Raw genomic sequence first — 20,113 nt, forward strand, 5'->3', positions numbered from 1 at the left:
AGGCTCGGACAGTGTGATATGCTCACTTGTTTGTTGTCTATTTGGAGTGTAACCTGCTGTAACCTGCTAAATCCACTGTTTATTGGATGCATTTGAGCAACGGGGCACTGATGGAGACTTGTGTTGGCTAAACGACGGCTGAACTGAAAAAGACACCGGTCAAAATATTCCCTTCATCATTCACAATCCACATGGGAATAGAATAGAGCTGGCTAAATGTCCATCCTTTTTCATGTGTAAAGTGCACCTTCTAAGAATATGACTTATTGAGAAAGATACTTCTGTCAAGAAGTTGAGTGATTTTTCATTCTCTGTGCAAAAAAGAAAAAGTATAAATCAGGAACCTGGTGCAAAAAGTGTCCTATATCTTCCTAAAACATTACCTCTTGTGCGCGCTTGTGTATACGGTTTGTGATCGCTGGCTTCAGTTGGCGTGCTTGTATTTATGTGTGTTGTGTGTGTGTGTGTGTGTGTGTGTGTGCGCACGTGCGACTGAGGTGAGCATCCTGCGCTGGAATACTTAGGGTTTTTGTTTTTTTCGTGAGAGACTGCAGTAAATGTTGTGTTGCAAATCCAATGGAATGTACATACATTATTTTATGTATAGCAAATGAACATGGTTCTTCTAATATTTGTACAAACTTTTTTCTATGTAAAATACATCACAACATTTTTTTTGAATAGGTACTGCTATGGCTATTTACAGATGTGTATATATATTTATATTTTTTTCAGGTATAACATACTGTATAAAAGCTGTAAACATTTTTTTAGAATGGGCCAATACATGTTTTTTTATGTTGTTGTAAAAATTCATATTTTTGTATTGCATGTGACTACCATTCTGTACACGCTGTTTCTGTTTTCATCCATGAAAGACAATAAAATGAGGCTTGTCATGTAACAATAGAGTGGACACAGTTGTTTTATTGCCTTCCTGGCAGAGTGAGGCTCCAGCACAACTGATCAAATAAGCCAAGTTTTCTACTCTCGTATCCAAACAACAGGTTCATAACTGCTAGATATTACATTCCGTTTCCAGTCGTTGGATATGAATATGTGCACAGTGGGGAGGCTTGCTATCCTCGTGGTTACAGCGCCGGCGATGTACCTGCAACGTTCAGGGTTCGATTACAGCCCTGGGAACTTTCTCTCTCTCGCTCTCGCTCTCTCTCCGCCGTGTCTGTCATGTCATCCGTCAGATATCGGTGAAAGAAATGCCAAGTATAATTTACAAACCAATCGATATGAGGAAAACAGGCTGGTGGTTTTCTCCCACTCTGGAATGTGAAGGAGGAAGAGCACACCAAGTGGCTTTCATGTCCATTGAGACGTTTAGCCCCTGGAAACAGTAAAAGTCAAACTTCATTTTCAAAGGTCAGTAATGAACACTGAAGCTCATTTCAGTAGGCGGTTATGAATAAGCTTTGCAGCAGCTGCGTGATGTATCCCAGTTGGCCTCTAGGTGGCATAAAGACCCAACGTAAAGTACCAAGTCAGCTTCAGTCTTTGTATTCTGAGCTGGGCTGGTTTTTTTTATTTACAACTGTGCTTTGACATGAAGTTTGGTCAGATGCTTTTGTGGCGTTGCATGCACTGATGAGGTATGAAAGAGCAATCGTTCTTTTTCCTAGAACAGCTGACTCAGTTTACGTGAAAATGAGCGACTGCGCTCTAAATCTGGAATCCGCTTGAACCTGTGGGTTAAAATGTCTGACGCTGGCTGCATTTAGTAGAACATCTCTGCGTAACAGCAGATTATCTGGTTCAACACTGACATTACCAGTAGCACGCTCCAACTCTGGCTATGTTTTATTGATCCACATTCAGCCACAGTTGCAATCTATAGCAGAGCAGTATGGATTGTTGGCGTAGGAAATGCTTTCATTCGCTTCATAAATAAAATGTAGGCCTCCCCCCCCCCCCCCCCCCCCCCCCCCCCCCCCATTTGTGCTTTTGCAGCGTTTATGTGATGACTATCAAACATGTATAATAAGAGACCTTGAGAGCTGTCAGTACAATGATAAATACTGCTCGCATTCAGTCCTTGAAGCCTGTTATCGGTATGGATGCATCTGAAGTGTGGCTGTGACTAGTGTGAAGGATGGATTGATTTCTGCATGCTGGTATCAATCCAACAGAGGAGAAAGGCCCTTGTATCCCGGCTCACGATGCACTGCGAGCAAAAGCTCTTTGACTCCAACTGGTACCGGGTCACATGGCCAGCATTTGGTGAAGGGGAAAACCGCTTCCTTTTACTGGGAGGCCGGACAAAGAATATTCTTTCCTCCCCTGCATGGCAATCAAAGCGGACAACAATTAGCCGTTTGTTTTTTGTGGCGTGCCGTTACTGAATTCTGGGTGTGAGTGTGGAATATTGATATGTGCAGAACCAATGCGTTTCTTTTCCTACAGCAAATAAAATCACTGGGAAGATCATTTATGACGACATCACTGGGTTGAGATTATATTCTTTGATCCGCAACCCACAATGCGAGCCAAACAGTAATTTAGCGGCTGACACAATCGGGGCCCCTGGACTGCACCGTGCCTCTCTGCTCGTCAGAATCGATGAAGTGCGTGTGGACCGTCGTAAATAGTTACAGAAGAGCTGCAGCGCTCGAGACAAGGGTATTCGATGCCGGAGTAGTCTTCCGAACACCACTGCCAACGTCTTGCGCCCGGCGAGTTAGTTCATCAGAACGGGACATATGGGTGCTATAGCTAAGGATAAGACTCACACAGAGTGCCAGATTGATGGAGTCAAATCAGCCAACTTCAGAAAAAGAGAAAATTCCTCTGCTGATGAATAAACACTTTGAAATGAATCTACAAGTGAGGGCCAGTGATGTCTGCAGAGGGCAATCAGTGGTGCGAAAGCAGGAGTTCTTTGAGCTGTTTAATTGTCTGGACAAACTGGAGGCCCAGTATATTTTTTATTAGAGGACCACTTCCGGTAGGCCAACAGAGGGATCAACAAGTTGAGCATCTTCTTAGGGCTCAACACATGCAAAACTCTGCAAAACTTGCGTTCTGAAAGGGATCAATTATGTCGCTAACTTCGATCTGTTCTGGCGACGCAAGCATCTTTTCAGGGCACATAGCCTCCACCCATTGGCCAGGCCTGACACGATGCAGCCTGACGCATATGGCAGCCTCGATGACGTCGCGTCGACAACCGGCTCGTGGATCATCCTTCTGATTCCTCCTTCATTCTGTGAAGAATTGTTGAGGGACTCACTGATAAAGATGGAAGTGCTGGTTAATGGTTACATTAAATTCTCCCAAAAGTCACCGCCTTATTTTATTTCGGCCTATTTTTATCTTATTTTGTGGTTTCGTTTCACTCCTTAGAATTTACAATTTGTGTATGTGTTATTTTCTTTCCTTTCGTTTTCTTTCCTTTGCCTGTACTGTGGGATAGTTGTTACTGACAAGTGGGACTTTCCATCACTCGGGGGAAGGTGCGAGGGGATTTTGAGATGACGTCATCTGCGTTCCTTTAATTCTCACTTCCTCTCAAACATATTTAGCCGGATTTCAGCTTAAACAAATGAAATCTGCATCAAGAGTAGAAGTTGAATTAAAGCTGTGGTAAGCAGTTTATATTTTTAGAGTCTCTCTGCAAAAAGTCCACGTGTTCAGTGTGTTGTCATGCAAGCGGTCTGAGAGGAAACTAGACTTCTGCACATCCTCTTGGCTCGGTTTTCAGGCTTTAGAAAATGTAGCACATGGCTGGAAGACTTTGGCCAGTAGTCGGTCATTTCAGAGAGAAGGCGTTCCTATTTGCTGTTCTACAAGTGCAGACGCACATGCACGTCCGTTCACATGGGGACAAACAGAGTCAACAGCTAGTACTCGTACAGGTTACTGTAGGAAGTACTATGTTTGAAATGAACAGCTAGTACTCGTACAGGTTACTGTATGAAGTACTATGTTTGAAATGAACAGCTAGTACTCGTACAGGTTACTGTATGAAGTACTATGTTTGAAATGAACAGCTAGTACTCGTACAGGTTACTGTATGAAGTACTATGTTTGAAATGAACAACTAGTACTCGTACAGTTTACTGTAGGAAGTACTATGTTTGAAATGAACGACTAGTACTAGTACAGGTTACTGTATGAAGTACTATGTTTGAAATGAACAACTAGTACTCGTACAGTTTACTATAGGAAGTACTATGTTTGAAATGAACGACTAGTACTAGTACAGGTTACTGTATGAAGTACTATGTTTAAAGTAAATGACTAGTACTAGTACAGTTTACTGTATGAAGTACTATGTTTAAAGTAAATGACTAGTACTAGTACAGTTTACTGTATGAAGTACTATGTTTAAAGTAAATGACTAGTACTAGTACAGTTTACTGTATGAAGTACTATGTTTAAAGTAAATGACTAGTACTAGTACAGTTTACTGTATGAAGTACTATGTTTAAAGTAAATGACTAGTACTCGTACAGTTTACTGTAGGAAGTACTATGTTTGAAATGAACGACTAGTACTCGTACAGTTTACTGTAGGAAGTACTATATTTGAAATGAACGACTAGTACTAGTACAGGTTACTGTATGAAGTACTATGTTTGAAATGAACAGCTAGTACTCGTACAGTTTACTGTAGGAAGTACTATATTTGAAATGAACGACTAGTACTAGTACAGGTTACTGTATGAAGTACTATGTTTGAAATGAACAGCTAGTACTCGTACAGGTTACTGTATGAAGTACTATGTTTGAAATGAACAACTAGTACTCGTACAGGTTACTGTATGAAGTACTATGTTTGAAATGAACAGCTAGTACTCGTACAGGTTACTGTATGAAGTACTATGTTTGAAATGAACAACTAGTACTCGTACAGTTTACTGTAGGAAGTACTATGTTTGAAATGAACGACTAGTACTAGTACAGGTTACTGTATGAAGTACTATGTTTGAAATGAACAACTAGTACTCGTACAGTTTACTGTAGGAAGTACTATGTTTGAAATGAACGACTAGTACTAGTACAGGTTACTGTATGAAGTACTATGTTTGAAATGAACAGCTAGTACTCGTACAGGTTACTGTATGAAGTACTATGTTTGAAATGAACAACTAGTACCCGTACAGGTTACTGTAGGAAGTACTATGTTTGAAATGAACGACTAGTACTAGTACAGTTTACTGTAGGAAGTACTATGTTTGAAATGAACGACTAGTACTAGTACAGGTTACTGTATGAAGTACTATGTTTGAAATGAACAGCTAGTACTCGTACAGGTTACTGTATGAAGTACTATGTTTAAAGTAAATGACTAGTACTAGTACAGTTTACTGTATGAAGTACTATGTTTAAAGTAAATGACTAGTACTAGTACAGTTTACTGTATGAAGTACTATGTTTAAAGTAAATGACTAGTACTAGTACAGTTTACTGTATGAAGTACTATGTTTAAAGTAAATGACTAGTACTCGTACAGTTTACTGTAGGAAGTACTATGTTTGAAATGAACGACTAGTACTAGTACAGGTTACTGTAGGAAGTACTATGTTTGAAATGAACGACTAGTACTAGTACAGGTTACTGTATGAAGTACTATGTTTAAAGTAAATGACTAGTACTCGTACAGTTTACTGTAGGAAGTACTATGTTTGAAATGAACGACTAGTACTAGTACAGGTTACTGTATGAAGTACTATGTTTGAAATGAACAACTAGTACTCGTACAGTTTACTGTAGGAAGTACTATGTTTGAAATGAACGACTAGTACTAGTACAGGTTACTGTATGAAGTACTATGTTTGAAATGAACAGCTAGTACTCGTACAGGTTACTGTATGAAGTACTATGTTTGAAATGAACAACTAGTACCCGTACAGGTTACTGTAGGAAGTACTATGTTTGAAATGAACGACTAGTACTAGTACAGTTTACTGTAGGAAGTACTATGTTTGAAATGAACGACTAGTACTAGTACAGGTTACTGTATGAAGTACTATGTTTGAAATGAACAGCTAGTACTCGTACAGTTTACTGTATGAAGTACTATGTTTGAAATGAACGACTAGTACTCGTACAGTTTACTGTATGAAGTACTATGTTTAAAGTAAATGACTAGTACTAGTACAGTTTACTGTATGAAGTACTATGTTTAAAGTAAATGACTAGTACTAGTACAGTTTACTGTATGAAGTACTATGTTTAAAGTAAATGACTAGTACTAGTACAGTTTACTGTATGAAGTACTATGTTTAAAGTAAATGACTAGTACTAGTACAGTTTACTGTATGAAGTACTATGTTTAAAGTAAATGACTAGTACTAGTACAGTTTACTGTATGAAGTACTATGTTTAAAGTAAATGACTAGTACAGTCATACTTATGACAGGCGTGTACACTTGTAAAACTGCCTCAGATCTTCTGTCTGAATAACAAGATGCCGACATTATTATTCCATCATCATACATTCTTATTATTAAATTCCTTTCCGTTCCATTTGATGTTCATGTTGATACGATTGTCTAAACTGATATTTGATGTCACTGCCTAGATGACAAAAGCACAACAGGTTGACCAGCAGGGTTATGCACTGAGGGGTCTGAAGCTTAATACCTGCAAAACAGATGCTATTGGAGCGTGTAGTGAGTTGATGGATGAAATCACTTTGGTAGCTCTCTCTTGCATGTCACCAGTGTCATCTGCAGGGATGAGGCAACTTGCCAAATCAAGCATTTCTCTCTAAATGTGTAAGTGCAGCTGCACACATTACCACAAATACACAGAGACACAAAAAGGGGAACTTAATAAAAAATTTGCAATAAATGCTGATTAATTTATATATGTATATATATATATATATATATATATATATAGAGAGAGAGAGAGAGATTTTTATTTGCACAGTGAACAGATGTTTCACATGGCTCTTCTTACATATCTGCGTCTGATCTCAATGTGCGTGATGTGTGCTTCAACATTTTCCACTCCATGTGGTATTAAATGACTGAAGTGTCAAAAGTCCCTTGTGTTATTGGTACAAGGCCTTAAATGATGACGACGAACATGGACTACGATCAAAGTCACCTGTGAGCGATTGAGGTTGGGAAGAAAATAAGCAGATGACAGTGAAGAAGACAAACGTTCATATACGTATACCTAAAATCTTCTGTGGGCGCCAATAAGAAGAAAGAGTTATTATAAACTATGCAAGAGATGACATGGCCCGTCAGCATGTCAGCTTCTAAAAAAAGAGACCTATCACAGGCCTGTAAGACATTTCCATAAATAAAGAGCTTTACTGTGTGTTAAAGTCATGCAATTTCTACCTTTGGTGTCATGCAGACTGTGGGGTTTATTGTGGTTTTGAATGTAGTAGATGTTAGTTTTACTGATGGAATTTGAATGAAGTAGGTCATGATCAATGAGTGAGAACCTTTTTTTTTATTACTGTGGGCGGGCTGCACAGCGAGCGTTTATCATGCAACTTTTAATAGTCAGCTACCCGACAGATGTATGCGTGACCAGCTACAGCACCGAACAGAACACCAAAACCACTTCCTATTCTTATTATAGTGCAAATGGAGAAGTAAGAACAAGACAGCCAGATGAGTGTACCACTGATTTAGATTACCGTCATTCGACATTGCCAGTCGTTCGTTCATCTCACTTCTTCTACTCGCAGCATATTGTGTCCATATTTATTTATACGAAACCTTATTCTTCTTGGAACTAAATCAAGATCTCCAACAATGTAAGTGATATAAATGAATACATACTTTTACTTTGAAAACCTGTAAACACTATCAGCTTCATGTTTAAACTAGTAAGAACTCTAAGCTGAAGGAAAAAGTGTTAACATCTGTATTTATGGTTGTGGTGTTGCATGGTTCTGTCCTACATCCTTGTGATAAAAAGGTGATATTTTTAAAGACAGACTTGTGTATTATTCAATATAAGAGAAACCGTTTTAGGGTCATCAACATCTTTTTAGTGGGAGTATATAGCATCATCACCGTAGCTAGTAAATTCAAAGCTACATCACTGCTAAAGGATTATTCCAGTGTTTCTAATGACATATATGTACATTACAGTACATTGCGGCTGACTATTTCCTAAAACCGTGCTTTAGTTTTTTTTTTAAAGGGCCGCCGCTGGTCCTGATGTAAGCATATTCAGCAATGAAATATTGAGATCCATGGAGCCAATGCTCAGCTCAGTGTAATTTTTGCCCTTTGTGTAGTCCGTTAGCCAGTATCATTTGATTAGACTTGATTTTCCAGAGAAAGCAGAGCTTGGGACGCAACGCAGTTCAGTGGCGCGTCAGACTTTCAGCACATGGGTCTGTCAGCCCGGAATCTAAAAAAATCCATGGCTTCTAAATGGTCACTGTGATGGATTCATTTCTAAATCGTTGCTAAGTTATCTTCATACTGTATATGATTGTATAAAAGGAAATAATCCATTAAAATACCCAAGATCATAACACAAAAATATATTATAGTCCTGCCTTCAAAATGTCCTTTCAGTAAAAGTACATAAGTACCAGCATATACTTAACGTACTCTACTCATGATGCAGAATGGCCCATTTCATACTGCTGGGTGGCTTAATCTACGATCTTGCACCATAATGTATTAGTTGGTTATATTTTACGTCAATAATTTGAATCTGCAAAGTATCTAGTTGCTAAAGATGCAATACATTTGTGTTGGAGTGGAACGTGCAATGTTTGCCTCCAAAATGTATTGAAGTAGGAATATAAAGTAGCAAAAGATGGGACAACTTGAGTAAATGTGCATGGCTACTTTGCACCACTGGTGATCTGTAAGAAATAAGCACAAGCTCAAAAATATAGCTTTGGTTGATTATGGCTGCCCAGCCCCCATAGATTATTTAAGGTGCTACTGTGTCTGCACTGTCTCCTAATTCTTCTCACTGTATTACATTTGCATTCCAAATCTCCTTTTGAACTAAACTGCCATCCTGTGTCTTCTCAGATACCAACATGAATGGCCTCCTCTTCCTGTTGTGCTGCGTAGAAATCCTGGGTGTACTATTGTGTGGAGCTGCTGCCGATCAAAATTCTACCGAACCCACACCGAAAGGCTCCCCTATTCCACCTACCTATGCACCATCCCAACCTGATCCCACCAGTAATGCCAGCAGCATGTCTGCCACTCTGTCACCTACAACAGTCTCCCAGACTTCCAAAAGTCACAGCACTTCACGTTCACCTGGCCCACAGCCCTCCACCATCATCACCACCACCACCTCACCTTTCCAAATGTATTACAGGAAGGAATGTCTTCCGGTGTTCATGGTGGCCGGCGGACTGATCATAGCCTGCACTATCCTGCTGCTTTCTACTCTGTTGCTGATGTGTAAGGTGTGCCAGTTGAGCAACCGCGTCAAGATGCTGAGCGTCAACGGCGACCTGATCAGCACCACTGAATACTGGATAGGAACCGCCAAGAAGAGCAAAAGGGCGCCGGAGACGGAAGCCAAAGAGACCACCGTGTTAATGTCTGACATCATCCAAGGGCAGGAGGACGTGGGAAATGGTGCCGCCAAGGAAGAGGCAGTGAAGGTAAAAGAGGATGGAGGAACGGGAGAGGAGGACAAGAAGGAGGTGGGAGACACTGCTAAGAGCGAGGAAGCTTCCACTACACCTGTGACCGTTATGGAAAATGCATCCTCCTCAAAGCCGCAAGAGGGGGCGACTGATTCCCAGTCCGTCAAAGCTTCAGCAGCCCCCTCCTCTGAGGTCACCGAGGGACCAAAGGAGGAGGTGTAGAGCTGTGCGTGTGTGCCGAAGAGTTTCCTGAGCACCTGGCTTAACTTCCCTCTAGCTTTACAACCCCTTTATGGTAAATAAAGGACACTTTCTTTTCAGCAGCTTTTGCATTACAGTGAGTTGAACAGCTGCGTGTGCTGCCAAAGCTGTCAAACTGGGCACTGAGCATTTTTTTTGGTAAAAAACAATCGGTTGATACTGTATTTCTCTGTTATTTGTGTTTTTTTTTACAATTTTACAATTTTGTTCAAGTCAATTTGTCTCTCACACATATTACTTTTTGAGATGTACATGTTTGATATATGATATATGCAACAACCAGAGAAATAAAACACCTGTAACCTCAGTCCTGACTTTATTACTTTGCAGCGATGTGTGTGCATGTATGTATGTATGTATGTATGTATGTATGTATGTATGTATGTATGTGTGTGTGTGTGTGTGTGTGTGTGTGTGTGTGTGTGTGTGTGTGTGTGTGTGTGTGTGTGTGTGTGTGTGTGTGTGTGTGTGTGTGTGTGTGTGTGTGTGTGTGTGTGTGTGTGTTCTTGTTCTAGCTACATAGTGAGGACCATTTAACCAACAGAATGTGGACTGTTGATTTTTGGAAAGTGAGGACATTTTGGCCGGTCCTCACTTTTTACAGGTCTATTTGAGGTTTGAGACTTTAGTTTTTGTTTTAAAGTGCAGGTGTGTGTGTGTGTGTGTGTGTGTGTGTGTGTGTGTGTGTGTGTGTGTGTGTGTGTGTGTGTGTGTGTGTGTGTGTGTGTGTGTGTGTGTGAGAGAGAGAGAAAAAGAGAGGTCTGCTTGATTAGCAGGCAGAGAATGTGCCTCCTCCAGGCAGTGCCACTCAACTCAGAGAGAACGCTCTCTTTCACCTCAGCCAGAGCTGACAAAGACGAACCATTTAAAAACCCCAACTATGCGGTTGTTTCCACAGTCTGGTGCCGATATTTGTTCATCTCCTTCCTTTGTGACGTCATGATGAATGTGCACCCTTCATTAAAACTCTTAATAGTTTGTCCCTTCTCGATGCAGCCCCTGCTGCAACGCTTGCTGCACGGAGGTGGAAGCGGTAGCTCTTGGTGATGTCGATGCTCAGAGATGGGATGCAGTAAAGGCCGTCGTCAGGGAAAGTAAATGTCAAAATACTTCCTGGTTGTACATCAGCAGTCAAAGGGATTACAGTAAAACTTAGATTTCAGAGATTTGGATATTATGTGCTAGCACTGCAAAAAGAGGTACATGCAGGTATATACTATAGTTTACATGACAACTGAAGAAAGACTGCGGTCGCATTGAATCAGGAATCTACACTGATGCAAAATCATTTTTTGAATTTGCCACATTTGAAACCCTAATTGCCGTCTGTATCACTGTTGAAATGTCCTTCCGAACCCGATGATGATGATGTGTGGTAGAAGTACAGCAATGCAGTGCAGCGTGGAGAATTGCCTGTATTGCTGATGACAGGTAGGAAGCTGCAGTGGACTGGAGTCCCCTGCAATAAATCCCGACGTTTTTTTGTTTTTTTTGTGGCAGCGTCTAAATTTACACAGGGAAAAATAACAAGCAATTACAGCACTGTGTTACTTTGTAAAGGGATGCTTTAGAGGGGGGTAGTATTGATTTGGGTGATACCTGATAGCAGTCTAATTCATTTTGAGTACAAACAGGACCGAAATCAGTCAATTAATCTAACCACAACAATAGCTGTCGCTTTAAATGCAGAAGTAAATCCTGAAAGCTGCCAGATGAGGGATTGAGGAGTTTTCTTTGCAGCAGCCTTGTGTGCAGGGACCCCTCTGTTATGCGCTCCATTTCTCCTCAGTTACCCCCCTCCTAATACTCCCCACCAGCACCCCACCCCTCCCCTGCCCGCTCACTTCCACTGCACAGAGCAAATCCAAAGCCTGCAGTGCCTGATCGCGCTAACTCAAAGATCCATAAGGGCAATATCAAACTCTCCGCTCTTCGGGGGAGGACAAACTGGAAGGCAGCGAGGGCAACCTCAAAAAGATCCCGCACTGGACAAGTGAGCAAGTGGTCAAATTCTATGAGGGGAATTCAGGCATAGAAGAAGAAGAGAAAAAGAAAAGAAAGAAGAAGGAAAAAAAAATCCTCTTCAGCAGAGCAGCAGCTGGTCCCGAGCTTGAAAGCAGGAGAAGGAGAGCGGCTTGGAAAAGGAGCAGAGAAAAGTGACTGGAATGATAAGATGAGAAGGTGAGTTATGGACAAATTTCTGGACTCTTTTCACACACACACACACACGTTCTGCCACACCCTGGCTCACATACAGTACACTGCAGTTTCAGCAATGTGGAGCTCCTTGCTGTGTCTTTGCCTGCCTTTGCACCAGCTGATGCATGAGTTCTCTGTGGAGTCATTAATACAACCCATCTATTGAGCTAGTTCTCCTCCTCTGGGAGCGTGGGACTGACTGCTCTGACAACCACTGATGACTGAACAGGCAAACGGATGCCTGGGAAAATGACTACAGGGATTTCTCATCCTTTTCGTGAGGAATGATATACTTGACTGGACTAGAAATATCCTCATTCTTGGTCGAATGTTTATCAGTTGTAGAAAAAGGACTCATTTCAGCCGGCTACTGATATATGTGAACATTTTGTGAGAGTCCTGCATGGTTATGGGAGTCAGTATGGCATGTAATGTGAATGTGAGCATCTGCAAGCATTGCAGCAAACATTGAGCAGCTTGTACGTACAGTATGCATGTGCCTGCAGAGGTGTGTGTGTGTGTGTGTGTGTGTTTCTCTATGGGAATGAAAGAGATTCTGGTAGAGGGTGGAGCTTTATAGCAATGATGAAACAAGTTTTATTCAGCTCAGCGTTTTGCAGTCACTGTACTTCTTCCTACAGATCCAAACACTGCGCAGGCGTCATTTCACTGTGTGTGTCCCGGAGGTAAAAAGGATGCTGCGTGAGACGAACCCTAACATTCTCCTGTCCTGTCCCCCTGTCTCTCTTTCAGCAGGCATGTGCTGCCGAAGCCGCCCCCACATGAGGCCCTTCTGGAACTCCTGCTCGTGTTGCTGCTGGCGCTGCACGCCCTAGCCGTGTGCCCCTCCATGTGCTCCTGCGGCCGCAGCCACAGGGAGGTGGACTGCTCGTGGAGGGGCCTGAGACATCTTCCCGACGGCCTGCAGCACAACGCGCGCTCCCTGAACTTGTCCCACAACCGACTTCACGACCTGGACGGACAGCTCACCGCGTACACCCACCTCCGCCTCCTGGATTTGTCTCACAACCGGCTGAGCCGCCTCCCCGCCGGCTTGCCTCGTTCCCTCTGGCATCTGCACGCCACCTCCAACCGCCTCCAGCTGCTGGACAAGAACGACACGGTCCACCAGTGGAACCTGCGGCTGCTTGACCTCTCGGACAACAAGCTGGAGCGGGCCATCTTCATCAACAACACGCTGATCAATCTGCGCACGCTCAACCTGAGCCACAATCACTTCTGGACTTTGCCCACCAACATGCCCGCGCACCTGGAGAACATCGACCTCTCCCACAACTTGCTCGTGAATGTGCTGCCGGGATCTCTGGACCGGCTCCTCCGACTAACCCACTTCTATCTGCACGCCAACCGCTTTCCCACGCTGCCATTTGGAGTTTTTGACAAGATGACGTCTCTTAGAGTCGTCACTCTGGGCGACAACCCTTGGGCCTGTCACCTTTATGCCGACATCACCTACTTACTGTCCTGGACGCAGCAGACGCCTGCCCGCGTCCTGGGCTGCCCCTGCCACACCCAGCCTGTCTGTGGAGGGGTGCGCCCTGGCAGGACTGGAGGGTGGCACTTTGCCTCCTACAACCTGCCCCCCCTTGCAGCGAGTGCCCAGGACCTGAGCTCCATGCCCCCTGAGGCCAGCGTCACCGGGTGGTGGTACTCGTCTGTTTCTACCCCGCACAACCCCAACGAGGCCTTGACCACGCAGCACCACCCCCTCACAGCCACATCCATCGGCACCTCCACCCCGCGACCCAGAAGCGCGGGCACACAGCTCACTATTAATCCCCTCTCTGCATCTGCTGGCCCAGCTGCCGCAGACCACGTGTTCCACACTGATTCCGCTGACTCACTCCACGCCAGCGACGCATCCTCTTTTCCCGACACAAGCTTTGTTACCGAAACGGCCATCAGGTCTGACGTGACGCTGGCCACGGACCAGTTCTTTACAACGGAGAGCTCCTCCATCCAGACGAAGAAGACAACCACTCTTCGCACCAGGAGCGTGAGGAGGAAGAATCAGTCCGTTCCCAGCGGCGTCAGCAACGGCGGCCCAACACCGGCGACTCGCTCCTCGCACCCTTTCCTACACAACCTGGGGCTTCTGTCTCTCGTTCTGCAACGAGTCCTCTGAAAGACAAAAAAAAGCACCTGTGAATTATGAGCACAAACAAGACTGCTGACTGTTGTAGTACTTTCATGTTTGTATATTACCCAAGCAAAAAGGCCATTTAGAATACAAAGTTTAACAATCCCTGCTATTCTCAGTATGGTATGATGCTACTTTTATAATAATTGGCCCAAGAAAACAACAACAAAGAAGCACCTTTTATAACAACACTTTTTACAAGCCTCCACTCAAATGAAAAAAAGAACATTGTAATGAATGTAGCTCAGCACATGATGGCACTATACATCCAGGTACCAGTTTCTTATGTAACTGAATGTAGCCTGGTGCTCATGTGCAACTACAGTATACTTTCAATGCCGTCCAGTACACAATAGGACCTACAAATTATTATTTCCCCCCTTTTTTTCTTTTTTAATGTTGGCTGTATTTGGCTGAGATGTTGCTTTGGTCATATTATGGTCATATCTTTTTGAAATTGTATTGCACTGGCTTTAAAAAAAAGGTATGGCACTCACAACTTATTTAGACTCTTTTGCCAAGTATCAATAGATATCCTTGATGCCTGCTTACCTGTTCCATGTAACAAACCATATCACTCACCAGATGAGAGATCTTTTCCGGGCACAGGGTGTTGTGTAAGAAACCGGTCATGCCACGAACATAACAGGGACCAACGGGGGACTCTGTGGGATGAACGAGCAATGTTGCATCACTATCTTTAACAAACTCCAAGTGCCAAGTGCCGCGTCCGTATTTCGATCACATCTCAAACTTAAGTGTCCTTCATGATTCAGTGATGCTCGTGAAAATGATCTGCATGGTGATTGAACGCTCCAGGAATGCTAACTTATACTGCGATATTGCCGCAGAGCATTAAAGCACAGACTTAAGAAGAACACGGTGGAGCACACTTCCACTGGGCGATTTCTTTCAAATAAAACTGATGAGATATCTGCTACCTTCTGATGACTGTTTGAATTGTTTTACGCCACCTTTGTCTTCATGCTAAACTGCAAGACAGATGTTTTTAATTTCAAGCTGTGTTCACTGAGAGTGTCTCATGGGAGAGGGCAGACAAACTGCCTTTTTTCTTTCTTTCTTCTTTTTTTGTATTCAATGGCTGCATCTCCCATGGGACTTTGACATATAGGTGTCAACCCTCATGGGGGCTGAAGTTGTTCAATGCAATTAAATAGATCACACGGTTACTTATTCAGATTTGAACGGGCATAGATTTGTTTTTAAGTGCATATATTGAGGGAAGGTTCATTAAGTACAGAGGCACTTATTCCAGATAGACCTCAGAACAAACACAGTCTTATCTGTAGGTTCATTGGGCGATCACTCTGTGTCTAAGTTAGTTTTCTAAAAGATCAGTGAACAAAGATCATCCTACTTTATGCGAGACCAGCATGGCATGTGATGTATAGCCGGTCTCATAACTCTGAAACTATACAACTGGATACATTGTCATCATGTTTAGGTCAGACGGAGTGAACAAAAACAACTGATCATTTTATCTGCACCCCACCCTTCCTTCTCAAAACTCAAACACCTGCTGAATAAATTCGGTGTATTTATAGCTGACACACAGAAGCCTAAACAGAAAGGAACTAGTGGTTGGTGTGCTGAGTATTTATAAGCACGAGTCAGAGCTCAAACGTTTCTTTTCTCTCCCCCAAGTCTCAGTTTCACCTTTAACTTGCATCTTCATTTAATCATTTATTAATTATTAAATGATTATCTTATTGACTTTACTCCAACAAATCAGCCAAGTGATTACTGCCGGTACAAAGCACTATCTACGGGCCAGTTGTCCTCTCTCGGCCTAGTTTATGGGACATAAAAAGAGAAAGCGGAGCTACAACGGAGGTTGAGATCTTTCTATGGTTCATTATTGCCAACAAACAGATGGTTTTTTTTTTGGGAAGAAAGGGTTGAGAATCACTAGAAAGTCATTTTGGTTTAAATTGTTTTTTATAGTCAAGCTTGCCGTTTGTTTAGTCGCCACACTGCAGCTTTCATACTTTTCTAATCCCCAACAAACACATGATATATTTCCTAACTTTAGCTGCAGAACTTTCAAACATCTCATCAAAGTACTTTAAGGTGCCAGCGAGCTGGCCTGCTGGCCAATTATTTTCTCTGTAGACAACACGAAGTAATGTCAGATTTCTCTTCTGGCGCCTATAATAACTGACAAGGTGTAGAGGGCTAGGATCATTTACTGCTGCCATGCCTCCCCTCTTCATCTCTCCACCCGGGCTCGTTTTGAGTGAGCTGCCTTCTTTCTTTCAGCCACACTCAATAAGACTCACCCCCAGTGTGCTGCTTTGTACCTGGCAACCCCACTGCCCTCTTGTGTTCTCGTACATTTAAGTCTCCATCAGCTTTATATATATCACAGTGTTCAGACGATGGCAGACAGAAAGGCTTAAAGAACCTGTAGTGTATTACAGTCTTTATGCAGGCAATCTATGTGAGTGCGCAAAAGGAGTTTATTTCATACGTCTTTGTGCGTGCTTTGCTGGAAATAGTCCCCTTTCTTGTGTTGTTTGAGAGCACTGCTCTACAGAGATGCATTGCTCACCACCAAGCTATTTGAGTTTGGAATTGTACCTTTTTTATTATTTTTCTAACACTGTCTACAGAAATAACAGGCAGCCCAGAAAACAGCCCATCATTGTAGCTGTTCCCCTTACAGCGGCCCGTGGAGGTCACACAGTCTTTCCCTTCTGCGTGAGAGGCCACAAGGTAACTGTAGGTGGGGAACCTGGGTGTGACTGCAGACTCACCACTCCTGAAAGGAACACAGGAGACGTGTCACTTCAAACAACCTCCATGAACACACACCAGACGCACCAGACGCACTAATGACATCAGCTCCTGTTCTGATTACATGGACTCTAGGTGCCCTCTTGTGGTGGCGGGACAGAAATGAATGTTTATACCAAAACATTAGAGCAATTCTTAGAGGGACAACTTGCCCTTGATAAAGACCTTTTGAAAATCTGTTTAGAATGCACACAAAAGGTGTGCTTTCCTGCTCGGCAACACTTGTGAGTTTACTGTAATTCAACGCACGGTGTAGATTTTGAATGAAAACAACAACTGCAGACCGTCACGACAGACCAAAGCTCACACACACGCAGATGCACACTGACATGCCCTGAAAAGGCCACTGCAGCCTCCTTGTTGCTGAAACAATGGCTGCCAATCTCGACCTCCTCAGAGGCATGCGTCACAATATCAATTGTGCCCCAGAATTAGGCCGGTACCCAACCAAAGGACGCTCAGATGTTGCAGATAAAGTTTATCCGATAAACCTAATCTGTATCGACGGCTAGGGTCCATACGCCGAGGCTCGCCCGTCTCTTTGAGCCAAGAGCGATGTTTTCCAGTCTGGGCACTGATCAGCCGAAAAGGAGAAACGAGTAGGAATCTGGAAGAAATAACAAGGCGTACTCCAGCAGCCGGAGGACTGATGAGACAGGCAAAAAATTCAAACCCTGCAGCATAGCGGGGTGGGGGGGGGGGGGGGGTGATATGGTATCTCTCGCTCTCGTCTCACTGGCACAGACAAGGCAAGGTCAGTGGTAAGGTCGGTGGTTGCAGAATAGGAAGTGGTTGGCAACTGGGAGAATAAATGGTGGCAGCCAGTTAGGGGGATAAAGTAAATAAGGTAAAAAGGGAAAGGAGAGAGCAAAGACTGGTAAGACAAAACCCAGAATGAGCCGGAGGACAGAAAGCCCCACTTAGCCGGTGTGTCCAGCGAGGCCTGCTTTATTGTGCCATTCTAAGCCTCCGGAAGACTTTAAAAGAAATGTCTGAGGCGTAGCATATGCACTCATATAAACAAACTCAGAGAGAGAGAGAGAGAGAGAGAGAGTGAAACTGGGTACAGGATAGTTCTTCGAGCAAACAACAAATGCAGCTGTGCTGTGCACGAGTGTGCCTCAACCCTCAACACTGTTGAGCATGTCCTGTGAATTTGCATGATAAACCAGAGAGCATTTTGCACAGCTGTCCTGAGGAGGATTGCAACAAAATGTACTTTGACAGAGAATAGGGGGGGGGGGGGGAGCTCAAAATCATGCTCAATTTAAAATCCCCAAAAAGATTGATATAACTTACATGACTGGGTCTCTGCGTGGGGAGGGGTCCGTCGCTCCCTCTGTCTCGAACAAAGCTCTCCAAAAGGCCAACGTGCACATCTTCCTCCGCACTGCTGACTGTACAGGTGATGGGACGGCTCCTTGCGGTGCTTTAATGCCACTCGTCATCATCTGCAACACACGTCTCTCTCTGGAGTCGTTCAAAAAACGGCAGCCAGAACATTCCAGGGAGCAGCGGGGGCATGAGCTTATCTCCCAGCCCAGTGGAGCAGGTAAATGATGTCGTCATCACCCACTTGTGCTCGAGCCCGATTGGTCTAAAGAGCCCCACATGCAAATTATCTTTTAATAGCGAGGTCAAAAAAAAAATGGAGACTTGCTCGGCCTTTATTGTCACAACAGAAGTGTGTGCATTTGAAGGGATTCTGCAAAACTGTTCCGATCTGCGATTGTCTGCTGTGCTGCGAGCTGTTTAGTGGAACCTTGAGGTGCCTTTGGGCACTTGGTGCAAGGGAATACAGCATTTCTCAACGCTTACAAGGGTAGTTTGCAGGCTTTGTGGAGCCTTATGCGTTTCAGATCATTCGAAAGTCCATATTACGGTTTAGTTCTTTTTAATAATGTGGACGTTTGAATATCACGGTGGCCCATCTACCTGGAATATTAGTGCGTAGCCTCTGGCAGAGCTTAATTAACTCATCTGCGCAGCTACAGAGGGCATAATGGGGGAGAGAAATCACTCATCACCAGAACATCCGTCCCCACTGATCTGACTTCAAACAGTTTCTCTGTGTGGTAACAATCGCACACGGTCCCAGTGATCCTCACATATCAGGATCAGTCGACGACGTTTTCACACAACCACCCATTGGAAACGTACAAATCCACGATGAGAGCAGGAAATGTCATTGCTTAAAGTCATCAGTTTGCTATCAGACGTGGCCGAAATGTACCCCCACAAGATGCAAAGCTACCCGAGGCGAGATGAAAGAGCAGGTCGGCTGCAGTTTGGCGGGTGGCTAATTCCTGAAATAGGACTGTCAATTATGCATGTCTCGGTCTGGCTCCCTCCCTGCAGTCTGAGAGGCGCTTTAGCTCATGCAGCAACCAAGAAGCAGGGAGGAGAGGACACTAGAGGGAGACAATTTGTTCACATCTGCAGCCTTCTCAGCCGCTTTTTCCTCTGGATTCTGAATTCCACTGTAATAGGCCCTCCAGAGGTCCACAGAGATCAATACCAAATCATTCACAAAATCCAAAGGATCAAATTAACAACGTCTCAAGAGCGTTTGATTAATATCCCCAACAAATTCATGGAAGCGATGGAAGGTGTTTAGTCTGAGCTAGCTTTTAGTGTTGGATTAATGCGTATTGGATTCCTTTGCGTGCTCAAAACACATGGTGAGCCTCTGAGAGAGGCATGCAAATGATGTATCAAAAACGTGAAAATCCCCGAACACTTCAATTTTCACTATTATCACCGCGCGTTTTCGTGCCTCCAGACATTCAAAGGTTAATATATTTTGTGATTCACGAACAGATTACATGTAGGAATCCGTGTGGAGGAAAGGGGTTATGCATGATCCAGGGACAATTTCTCCAAGGTCAAGTGAGGATTCTGAGGGTGTAAAATGATTACTGCAACAGGAAACAGGATGCCTCTTCTCAAAACAGCATCTCATAACACTGTCAGTGAGTCTATTGCTTCTCTCACTTTCCCCCCCCCCCCCACAGCTCTTTCACACACTATCAATTTTACTTCTCTCACCATCCCCAAATCCTCCAGTCTTCATGCAAAGGCTCGGTTAGTTACAAGCTTCTTCTTCTTCTTTTCTTT

At 43.5% G+C, this 20,113-nt stretch overlaps 2 protein-coding genes across 2 annotated transcripts; both read left to right on the top strand.

Moving 5' to 3' along the window:
* The first annotated feature begins 7,572 nt into the window (after positions 1 to 7,572).
* LOC306705328 (uncharacterized protein) lies at positions 7,573 to 10,126 on the top strand. Its single transcript, XM_079172054.1, has 2 exons — positions 7,573 to 7,737; positions 8,984 to 10,126. The coding sequence occupies exon 2, from the start codon at positions 8,992 to 8,994 to the stop codon at positions 9,778 to 9,780; it is 789 nt and encodes a 262-aa protein (XP_079028180.1). The 5' UTR covers positions 7,573 to 7,737; positions 8,984 to 8,991; the 3' UTR covers positions 9,781 to 10,126.
* Positions 10,127 to 11,992: 1,866 nt separating this feature from the next.
* On the top strand, positions 11,993 to 14,164 carry LOC306705232 (oligodendrocyte-myelin glycoprotein-like; the record flags this gene model as incomplete). Its single annotated transcript, XM_079171937.1, has 3 exons — positions 11,993 to 12,000; positions 12,248 to 12,295; positions 12,772 to 14,164. 3 exons carry the CDS (start codon positions 11,993 to 11,995, stop codon positions 14,162 to 14,164), a joined length of 1,449 nt encoding a protein of 482 aa, XP_079028063.1.
* Positions 14,165 to 20,113: the final 5,949 nt, after the last annotated feature.

The sequence above is a fragment of the Pholis gunnellus genome (genome assembly GCF_910591455.1).
Source record: "Pholis gunnellus genome assembly, chromosome: 13".
Lineage (NCBI taxonomy): Eukaryota > Metazoa > Chordata > Actinopteri > Perciformes > Pholidae > Pholis > Pholis gunnellus.